At 37.8% G+C, this 12,219-nt stretch overlaps 1 protein-coding gene across 2 annotated transcripts in view; it reads right to left on the reverse strand.

Annotated features, from left to right (window-relative positions):
* Nucleotides 1-5,342, reverse strand: part of camsap2b (calmodulin regulated spectrin-associated protein family, member 2b) — a 73,682-nt gene extending 68,340 nt beyond the window's left edge. Inside the window, exons 1-2 of one of the 2 annotated variants that reach the window (XM_048164141.1) lie at nt 5,154-5,342; nt 1,963-2,554 (exon numbers count right to left, since the gene is read on the reverse strand). In XM_048164141.1, coding sequence (XP_048020098.1) covers nt 1,963-2,125 — 163 coding nt within the window. In that variant the 5' untranslated portion in view covers nt 2,126-2,554; nt 5,154-5,342. Of the gene's footprint in view, nt 1-1,962; nt 2,555-5,153 lie in introns of those variants that run through there. The other variant, XM_048164142.1, reaches the window with a different exon arrangement.
* Nucleotides 5,343-12,219: the final 6,877 nt, after the last annotated feature.

Genomic DNA, 12,219 nt, shown 5'->3' on the forward strand with positions numbered 1-12,219 from the left:
CACCAGAAAAAAGGTTTACACACATATACACACACACACACACACACACACACACACACACACTTCTGTAAGGAACCGTCTTCATCTTGGCACTGTTGCATTGCACTCCATGGGCATCTCTGTTGTGGGCGCAGCGGCGCACTAGCAATAAAAACCGCATTACTTTATGTCCATGCAAGTTTGATTGTCTGTGTTTATGTTAATTCCAGCATCCTCCATTGGGAGTTATTTTGGAAAATTCAATCCTATTACAGTGTGCAGAAGCGGGGAATCTGCTTTGAGCATTTATTACGGACTGTGGGGACGGACTCAGAGCCATAAGCCAGACTGTGGCCTTTCATGAGTTTATGCAGGGATCTAGGCTAATGATTTCTGCAGACTTGGCAGTAGTTACTTACCACCATGTGGATTTTTGTCAAATTCACTGTTTTTAACCTCTGTATACTGCTTCTCATGAGACACATGTGCACTTAAAATAACTGAAAGGGATAGTTCACCCAAAAATGAAAATTCTGTCATTATTTACTCCCTCAAGTTGTTCCAACCTGTATACATTTCTTTGTTCTGCTGAAAACAAAGAAGATTTTTGAAAGAATGTTTGTAACCAAACAGATCTCGCCCTCCCATTGACTACTATAGTATTTTTTTTCCTACTATGGTAGTAAATGGGGGTCAAGATCTGTTTGGTTACTGACATTCTTCCAAATATCTTCCTTTGGTACAGCACAACAAAAAAATTTATACAAGTTTGGAACAACTTGAATGATGACAGAATTTTAAATTTTGGGGTGAATTATTCCTTTAAAATGGCAGATTTGAACTTATAATCTTGTTTATGACTCATTAGAGAACAATGCAAATTATTTCTTTCTTCAAAATTGAACAAATTGCTGTTACCCATTAACAAAATATCTCCAATAAATGCTTATGACCTCAAATTTAAAAATATGCCCACAGCATTTCTAAACACTGGTAGGGGAGACTGGGGTATGTTGTCACAATTTTTTACTCCAGTCAACATTTATTACATTTATTATACAATAATTTATTATACATATTATTATATAAGTCACTTTCGATATATATACATACTTTAAAGTCTTGTCAACAAAAAAGCATGCCCACTGTTATTGCCTATTAAAAAAGATACAGTTGATTGAATACATGGTGACCAATAGCGAGGTATGTTGTCATATTATATGGGGTAAGTTGTCACAGTGGAAACTCTCATTAAATAGACTTCACAGATAAATGTAAGCAGTAATATAGTTATGAAAGGCAAAACAATTAAGCAAAAGATATCAAACCAGGGGGTTTCAATCTTCTAAATGCCACTGCCTTTTGAATATAATTATCCTTGTAGAAGGGACCCATCCTAAAAATTTAAAGGGCCAGTTCACCCAAAAATTAAAATTTTGTCATCACTTACTCACCCTCATGTTTTTCCAAACCTGTGAAGTTTCTCATTTTGGCTGAACTATTACTTTAAAAGGCATCTATATAGTTTCTTAAAGACCCAATTATACTGTGAAAGATTTATATTATAAATGTCTAAAATATTATTTTGAAAACATTTAGTTCATTTTGGTTACATAATACTCGTACTAATTATAAATAATATAATAAATTAATAATATAATTTATTTACACATATTCAACATTTTTGTTAATCTAATTTATTTTTTACATTTATTTTATACACATTAATTACTTAATTATTTTAATGTTTTTATTTAGATCTAATTTTATTTGATTATTTATTTAAATCTTTAAAAAAATGTTGTTTTTACACTTTTTCTGGAAACATTTCCACGGACCCCCTTGCAGTCCCACTAAGGAGTCCAAGACCCCAATTTGAAAACCCCTGTATAAAGCAATTGAGAGATACAGTATTGCCCTTACTTGTGACAACTTCCCCCAGCACTCAAAATACTGATTTTCAAACCTTCAAGCGCCACCTACCAGATCCAAAGGCTTTGGCGATGAGCCACGTCAAACTGCATGATATCTTGGCCCTTGTGAAATCATAGTGATCAACAGATTTGATCGTGGGCACGATGAACGTCCTATTGCTCTCCTTGATCTCTGCGGCATCACCCATCTTGACATCTACGCGTGGCTGCATCACGTCCCACGGGACTATGAGCTCAGAGCGCTAGACGACATTCCCATGCTCAAATATGATGAGAAATATAACGGATCGGCCCAAACACTCGTGCAGTCCAATAATCCTCCTCTCATATATTGATTATATACACGAAAACGATCCCGACTGCATCCCCCAGCGCCGGATTCAATATCCAACAAGCGATTCCAAGCGTCTACAGTAGTTCTCATCCGTTTCCCGGCATTATATCCTCAAGTTGGTGTAGATGACAAAAATCAATATTTCATAGGTGACACACGCGCCATGATGAGGGATGTCACGTTTAATGGCGAGGAGAGGCGATCGATCAGTTCACTGTTTTGTGTCATGATTTCTCCTCTTCTTTAACTTTTGTAACTGTCCTTAAAATCTCTCCTTCTCCCTGCGGTCCGCGCCTGCCGCACTGGCCTGGAAAAAAAATAGAAAGGAGAGTGCGCATGCGCGAAACGCCCAGACGCAGACAAGCACTGCTGGATGAGGCAGATTCACGCAGATGTCAAAAAAAAAAAAAAAAAAAAACGGAAATTTTACACACACGCATCTACCCTTTTAGTTATGTAAATATGCTCATGTTGATTATGTTTGTAGGCTACTCTGAATAAAATATAATAGGCCTAAAATTAGTTTTACTATAATGTTGCTAAAATTGTTTGGATTTAACTTGTTGTGAATGTTAAAAATGGTGACTTCAGGTAATTTTGAATAAATATGACTCAAAACCCCAATTCACTTATGGACTTTTAAAGCTCCTGATTTCCCACAACTTAAAGCCTTATAGCTATTTTCAATCTTAAAATAAGATTAAATGAGATTTAAAGGTGCCCTAGAATCAAAAATTGAATTTACCTTGGCATAGTTGAATAACAAGAGTTCAGTACATGGAAAAGACATACATTGAGTTTCAAACTCCATTGCTTCCTCCTTCTTATGTAAATCTCATTTGTAAAAGACCTCCGAAAAACAGGCGAATCTCAACTTAACACCGACTGTTACGTAACATTCAGGATCATTAATATGTACACCCCCAATATTTGCATATGCCAGCTCATGTTCAAGGCATTACACAAGGGCAGCCAGTATTAACGTCTGGAGCAGCACAGCCGAATCATCAGACTAGGTAAGCAAGCAAGAACAATAGCGAAAATTGGCAGATGGAGCAATAATAACTGACATGATCCATGATAACATGATATTTTTCATTAGCATGTTGCTAATGTACTGTTAAATGTGGTTAAAGTTACCATCGTTTTTTACTGTATTCATGGAGACAAGAGAGCCGTCGCTATTTTCATTATTAAACACTTGCAGTCTGTATAATGCACAAACATATCTTCATTCTTTATAAATCTCTCCAACAGTGTGTAATGTTAGCCTGTTAGCCACGGAGCACAGCCTCAAACTCATTCAGAATCAAATGTAAACATCCAAATAAATACTAAACTCACATGATCCGACGCATGCATGCAGTATGCATGATGAACATCTTGTAAAGATCAATTTGAGGGTTATATTAGCTGTGTGAACTTTGGGGGGGGGGAGGGATTTAAAGGGGCCGCAGCCTGAATCAGTGCATAGTTAATGATGCCCTAAAATAGGCAGTTAAAAAAATTAATAAAAAAAAATCTATGGGGTATTTTGAGCTGAAACTTCAAAGACATATTCAGGGGACTTAGACTTATATTACATCTTGTAAAAACTGGTTCTAGGGCACCTTTAATGTACCATTTCTCTTTATCAATATATTACATGATCTCTCACTACCCCTAAAACTGTTCTCAGACCACAACGTAGATATTAAAATATTGTAATAATAAATAGAAGTACATCCTTGTAGTGTGTGTGTGTGTGTGTGTGTGAGAGAGAGAGAGATATTTATGTTTAGGATTAAAGTAGGATTTAATTGAAACAATTTTCACTCAAAAATTCCTAATAAATTTCACAACTAATTACAAAAATGGCAAGTAACATGAATTAAACATGAAAGTAGAAAGACTGAAATAGTATTTCACATTAAAGATAGCCTACTCCTTTTTTAAATCTTTGTTTTATTTACAACTTTGCAAAAATATTTTTACATTTTGTATAGCTATGTATATATATTAGGCCTATATATATAAACACACTGTAAAACGTAAATCTTTATATACTGTATGTATTGAAAAATAATGTTTACAGCATATATAAACACACACACACACACACACATATATATATATATATATATATGTGTGTGTGTGTGTGTGTGTGTGTGTGTGTGTGTGTGTGTGTGTGTGTGTGTGCGCATGTTTTTGTGACATATCAGGACACAAATTTGTAATGACATGGGTATGACATATGTATTACACGGAGAGGGTGACTTATAAGGACATTACCCCATGTCCCCATTTTTCAAAAGTCTTATAAATCATACAGAATGAGTTTTTTTGAGAAAGTAAAAATGTGCAGTTTTCTGTGATGGGTAGGTTTAGGGGTAGGGTTGGTGTAGGGCGATAGAAAATATGGTTTGTACAGTATAAAAACCAGTACACCTATAGAATGTCCCCACAACTCAAAAAAACGAACCTGTATGTGTGTGTGTTATTTTTGTTTTGTTTTGTTTTTTGACATCAGCCTCAGATATTAATGAAAATGTAAAAAGAAAAAAAAAAATAATGTCATGATCCTCTTTTCATATTTAAAGGTCAGACAGGCTCTGGTGTGCAAGATATTCATTAAAGCGAATACTAAATATATTTATAAATATTTTACTAATTATTTTTATATATGTTGGTGATGACTCTTGAGACATCACCAACAGATTGCACCCAAACATAGATGAATACCTCTGAACATGTCAATCAGATAATCGAAAATGATATTTGATACAAAACTTTCAGTTGTTTTTTGTTTCTAAATTTGTTAGAATGTTCAATCAATAAAAAAATAAATGATATTCATATCCTTTGATGCTGATGAGGTGGAGTATTAACTGTGACATTTACAGCTGAATAGTGAGTAGAGTCCAAACCGTGAGATGTCGAGGCAGATGTGAGTCTTCAGGTTGTATTAGCAGCAGGAGTCATGGATCGGCTCTCTCAGACAGGAAGGGGTGTGACCACGTCTGTGGCGGCCTCTGACTATCAGCTCTGGAGAATAGCTGTAATTACTGCCCTCTACACACACACACACAACCCTTTCATCAAACACACACTCACACTAGCCTTTCATGTGTGAGGGAGTGAGGTTCCTAGTTCTCAAACACAAATGGAAGTCATTTATTGAGAGAGAGAGAGAGAGAGAGAGAGAGAGAGAGAGAGAGAGAGAGTTCCACCCAGATGTGACTGAAATCTCTCCTGCTAATTTTAGCAGTTGGCTTCTGTTACTCACTGTTGAAGCTCCTGACCGTTTCAATGACATCACACCCATTATGTGCACTGAATCGGACATTAAACGACGATCTTGACTAAAAATAGCTAACTGATTATTAATATATTTAGTCTCACTTTACTGATGACCACCTGTTTGTGTTTTTCCATTTCAATGCCGAAATCAGTGCCAACTATCCACACCATGATCCACACAGAGTAATGTCGCCCTCTAGCGGATACCGGCGCCTTTATTTGAGATCGACGAAGCATAGGCTAAACATCAGCTGGAAAAGATGAGAGGAATTAAAAAAAAAAAAAATTCTGCAATCTAAATTTCTGTTTAGGGACAGTGTTTTTGTCACGTGGCCTAGCCGTTTAGGATATGCTATATAAAAACAAGAACCTCTCGACTGAAACTAATGAAATAATGAATAATTAATGATCATCCATACAGTGATGAAATACTGCGCTTTTAATGTTTATAAGTGGCAGATATTCATAAGATTAGATTTAAATTCTCTAATAAGTCGCTTGTCTTATATATCGCCTTATCAACAGCGGTAGGTTGACCTGCGTTGTTGTATTTCTACCACTAGATGGCAGCATTCATTTATTCTAATCATGCAAAGGCTTAATTTTTCTTCATTCTTTTTTGACTACAAAATATCTATCTATCTATCTATCTATCTATCTATCTATCTATCTATCTATCTATCTATCTATCTATCTATCTATCTATCTATCTATCTATCTATCTATTAATATATATACTACACACAGTGGTGATAATAATAAACATTTATTTGTGTAGCACTTTTCACGGAATGCAACTCAAAGTGCTTCACAAGCATAAAAACAAATAATACAATTTCACACAATGTCAAAATATTCGAAAACAACTATAAAAGCTTCACAATGTAAAATAAAGAAATTGGCAATACAGTTAGACCTCAGTGTCAATATCAAAATATATGTCAAAATATATTCACACTATATTTTTATAGTGATCATGATGAAATAAAAACAAACCCAAAAAAAAAAAGCGAAATCATTCAGCCATCTGATAATATAACATGAAAATGGTGAAAAAAGAATCATTAAGATTCATTTGCATTTAACTTTTATCTGGATATCATGAATTTTTTTTTTTCCTTCTTGTATGTAAATGACGGAGCAAGTAAGTAAAGACAGCCAGTCCCTCGTAAACATTCAGGAATGTGTTATGATTGCGATCATCAGAGCCTTTGATTATTCACATGACGTTCAATTCAAAGTGTGCACCATTATCATGCTAAATGCTACCAGCCTCATCCAACCCCCCAAAACCACATCCACACATAATGTGCTGCATATTTCATACAAAGATGCCTTCACGCAGACACAACACAGGCTGTGTGTTTCCCACTGCATCCATTCACTGACCCCCACCCCGACAGGCCCTACACCCACCCATACACAGATGAGCCCCATCCTTCATAAAGCAGCACACACAAAAGGACAGTTCAGGCCGTCGCTCCTGTCTGTATGTCTATGTATGCAGGGCAGTGTGTGCTCTTTGCTCTAAGCTGCCAAACTGCTTCCAGATACGACCCAGCTGACGTCAGCGCCCTTGCCTGTTATCGCAGAAACTCCCTCCGTTTGCCCACAGTACATAGCTGTACATTTCTATAAGCCCTGTTAACATTCACAACAGAGAACTGTTTCATATGAAGCACTTGAGAGAGGCTGTTACTGAAGTGCATAAGTCATAACCTTATCTTTTACTTATTTTGTGTCCTACATTGACATGTTGATATACAAACACTTGAATTTCACAGAAGCTGTCGAGAACATGTCTGGTCAGATTTTGCCATAAAACCAAAAGTAAAAATAAGAATTTTGCATTAATCCTGTTTTAAGAACCACTATGTTTTTTGTATTGTGGCATTATTTTCTCAGTTCTCGTTACTGTAATGTCAAAAATAACAATACACTACTATTTCAAAGTTAAGAGAAAGATTTTTATATGTTTTTGAAAGAAGTCTCTTATAAAACAGTAAATATTGTGATTTGCTGTTGTTGTTTTTTTTTTTTTTTTTTACAATTTAAAATCACAGTTTTTTATTTTAATATATTTTAAAATATAATTTATTCCTGTGATTGCAAAGCTGAATTTTCAGCTGCCTGAATTTTCCCAGAAGTCTTTATGCTAATTTAGTGCTCCAGAAACATTTAAGCTTTGTACATAATTGGAATTGTTTTAAAAAAAAATCATCCAAATGTATTTGTCAGTGTTATGTTCAGAGATTTTAGTTTGGTTTTGGTCTGTTCCTGTTTGTCTGTGTTCCTGATCCTTGTTTGTTTCTATAGTTACTGATCATGCCCTACTTTGTTTCCATAGTTACCGATTAGTTTCACCTGCATATCATTTAGCTTCCTTTGTTTGCCCTCTGTATTTAAACCCTTAGGCCACATCCACACAAAGCCAGAGCTTTCCCTATCCAATCTTTTTTTCCCCCTCGTCTCAAGAAATATCAGCCTACACACAAAACCACTGCAACCGACTCAAAACGATGTAGTATACATGCCAGATCAAGTTCAAGTTCAAGTTCTGTTTATTTATATAGCACTTATAAAACAGCCACACGACTGACCAAAGTGCTGTACAAAGGATCAGACAAAAGATATAAAGGAAAAAAATATACGATAAACACAGCCAAAACACAATAAAAGAAAGTATGTGGTATCAGTATGTGGTGCTGCAGTTCTGCCACAGAGATACTCTAAAAACGGAGAATAAGACTTGGAGCATGCACATAAACCTTGCGCACTGTATACAAACTTTAGTAAAGCTAATAGGCTCAGTAGCTTCTGCAGCGCGAACACAAGCATGTAGTCTGCCATTGTTGTTGCTACGTGATGTATGTTCTGTGTCATCTTAGTTGTAATGTGATCATTCTGTTATTCTGTTTTCTGATTGATTTCCTGCATGTTATATAATGTAACTATTTCATGCATTCTGACTTATTTACAGTGTTAAAGAGTTGCATTCTCATGCTAAACATGGCCAAAGCTTCAAAACATGAGTTGGACGTATGACTACTTCCGGTTGTGGACATGTTTCGTCGAATTTTTTTTGAGTATGGCCTGTTTCACGTCATAAAGGGTGGAATTCCTTGTATAGGCACTTCTCCCTGATAAGTGTGCACATACACATCACCCAGAGCAAGAGCACTCCCATCAACGTGCTTCGTTCGGGACACGGAAGCCGAGAGATTTTTCAAAAATGGCTGTGTCCCAATTCAGGTGCTGCACCCTTCGAAGGCTGCATACATCATCGAGGCAGTCTCATTTAAGAAAAATAACCATTAGATTGCAAAGTAAGAAAGAAATTACAGTATTTTACACCTCGCAATGAATAACAGTCAATTTATTATGGTTACTTTTCATAAATAATGACATCCTCGATGATATATACAGCCTTCAAATGTGACCTTTGGAGGATGCAGCCTCTGAAATGAGATGCAGCTCCTGTCAACAAAGGAGTGTGTTTTTGGTTGTGAGGGAAAGATTACCTTTTTCAGCTTCCCAAAGAACCCAGCGTTATGAAATTTGTTGTGAGGTGGTGAGTAAAGCTGCATCAGATGTCTGTGTTTTGTTGGCAATCAGCGCGCAAGTGCATATAATGTAAACAACACGAACGTTTTTGTTCCCTTTTTATTTATAATGATGTCACAGCTTGCAGACGATCTCTACACAAAAGCTGCACACGCTCGTGACAAGGGTTTGTGGAGTGGGTGCGGATGAGTTGCAGTTCTCCAATCACTCTCTGGCCTGCTGAGGAAGACATCACCAGCCCCACTCTGGTCCTAGAGCCCAGACAGCCATCCACACTGCCCAGCACAGACATACTGGCCAAGCCCACCGCAGACCCCTCGCCCAACACGGAGCCTCAAACCCGAGCTAACGCTAAAGACGCTCTTTTTCCCTGAGCACAAGCACAAGATGGAGTCTGACCAGGTGCATGAGCCGGCTGCATCTTACCTTCCCTGTGGGGTTGCTTGTGGACTAAAAGGGCATGGAGGGAAGCCCTGCCCAAATCCCCACTGCTGGGGATGAGTTGTACCTGGGCTTTGGACAGTTTTATGAGGATTTGGAAGAGGATAAATCTCACATCGCTGCTCGTCCCGCCCAGCTCCAAGCCTCCTACATCTCCACTAGTCCCGACCAGCTCTAAGTCTCCGATGATCCCACCCAGCCTTCCTGTCCCACCTCCTCTAACAAAGACAGCTAGTCTTTTGGCCCACCTCTGCTAGCTCCCTACAGTCCCTCTGTTCCCCCTCTGTTGACCCCACTCTGCTGCAAAGACCCACCTCAAGTCTTCCGGTCGCAAGCTCCGCTTGATGCGTGGATCCCCTGTCTCTGCCTCAGACCCTCGAACCCATCAGTCCACAGCGGCCCGTCGACCAGTCAGCTCCACCTTGGCTCCTCCCTCCCTAAGCTCCACCTGGGACCGTCGTCCTTATGGCTCCACTAGGCTCCTTTTCTTACTGGCTCTGACTTGGTCCTCAGTCGCACCAGCTGCGCATCAGTCCTCCGGCACTCTGGCTCCACCTCGGCCACTCGTCACCAAGGCTTCGCCTTGGCCTTCAGAACCTACGGTGTCATCCGGTCTTTCTGTCTCCTCATGGTCTCCATCTGGGTCTCCACCTCCCCTGTCTCTGCCTCTGTCAGTCTCCAGGATCCTCCTGGACCGTCTGCGAAGACTCCACCCTGGCTCCTCCATGGTAGTTAGATCTGCTCCCACCTACAGAGCCCCGACCCTCCCTACAAATGTTACTGTGTGAGAATGCACCTTCTGTAATGACAGGATTTTGTTCAGTTTGTTTTTAGTTTGTTTTTTTTATGTTCATGTTTCCTGTGTTCTTGATCCTTGTTTGTTTCTATAGTTACTGATTAGTTTCACCTGCGTTTCATTTAGCTCTCTTTGTTTCCTCGGTTTCTGTGTCATCTTGAAAATGATTATGCAATTCTGTTTTCTGTTTGATCTCCTGTGTGTTATTTTTGGATTTGATTAAAGAATGTGTTTGTTTATTATCTCCTTCGTCGTGCTCTGATTGCAGCAGCCACAAAATGTGACGGTATTACAGTAATGAGAATTTAGAAAAGCACTTTGATCTGCATTTAATAAAAAGTGCCATACATTTTAATTAATAGTATAGCATTCATTAATATTATAAGATAGATATCATATGGTGGACAGACACATTGCATTGTGTGCAGAAAGTGAAGAAAAGAATAAAAAGGGAGGAGACAGAGTGAATATGGCAGACGGGATCACTCTGGTGCTTGGGTCACTGAGGGGTATTTTTAACGCACACAGACCTCAAGGCTGTATTTAGAGGGTGGGGTCATGCTGGCCTGTGCTTCCCCCACTGGCAGCAGAAACCTGTATTTATCTGAATAAAATCCAGAGGGGAGTCTGGACCGTATGCCCTAAGTTTATCTTTTCTTAAATGCTGTGACTTTGCAGTAGTGACACTGAAACCACACTAAATTTGGTTTGTTTGTTTTTTTTGTTATGAAACAATAAGAGATTCTATCATATGCCACTGTCATCTCTAAACTCTGCAATCTTAAAGTTTTAGCAACTTAAAATATGCAGAAACAAGTAATGCAACTCAATGCTGATTTTCTATTACATTACGAAGAGTTGTATGTAATGAGGTATGTATACTAAATATGGTTAAAATTCAGATAAACACTTTCCTCATTACATGAATGTTTCTCATAGGAAACATGAGATCAAGTATGTAGAAAAATGTAAAAACATTTATACATAGGAGCCATAAACATCACCATTATGTCGTTCCAAACTTGCTGTATGCATTCCTTTCCTCTGCAAAACACAAAAGAAGATATGTTCCACACAAGAAAAAATAAATTATACAGTTTTGAAATGACACAAGGGTGAGTAAAATATGGCAGAACTGTCATTTTTGGTTGGAGCATCCATATAAAGGGATAGTGAATGAAAATTCTGTCATCATTTACTCACCCTCATGTTGTTCCAAACCTGTATGAATTTCTTTCTTCTGCTGAACAAAAAAGAAGATATTTTGAAGAATGTCGGTAACCAAACAGTTGATGGGCCCCATTGACTTCCATAGTATTTTTTCCCCAATCAATGGGGCCCATCAACTGTTTGGTTATCCATATTCCTCAAAATATCTTCTTTTGTGTTCAGCAGAAGATAGAAAGTCTATCAGTTAAGTTTAGCGCCACTCACGGGCCAATTCATTTCCGAACACCATACAGACAACAACCAATGGACACTTACTTTGAAAGTGTAGCAAAACGCCCAAGAAGCAACATATCATTTTTGCATAAATGTTGCCAAAGGTACGTTTTTCCAAAATCAAAACCAATAACAACAAGTGTTAATATATATATTAACACTAAAATTCTCAGCAAAGTAAAAAATGAGCTGAAACAAAGCCTCTAAAAGAGAGAAAAAAATAGATTATGAAGAAGGATGCAGAGTGAGAGAACGAGAGAGAATGACATGGATTGCAAGAGAAAGAGAGAACATCCCTTAGGAGTTCTGTCGACTCTTTTTCTGCATGCGTGAACAGTAAATGTATTTTCACTTGCTAATTAAAAGTCAAGTTCTGTTGTGTTTATTTTCATTTGTGCTGCTCCAGTTCTGCATGTGGCCTACATTTTCCATGAATATCTCTTTGCTCT

Source organism: Megalobrama amblycephala, linkage group LG17, assembly GCF_018812025.1.
Source record: "Megalobrama amblycephala isolate DHTTF-2021 linkage group LG17, ASM1881202v1, whole genome shotgun sequence".
NCBI classification, from domain to species: Eukaryota; Metazoa; Chordata; class Actinopteri; order Cypriniformes; family Xenocyprididae; genus Megalobrama; species Megalobrama amblycephala.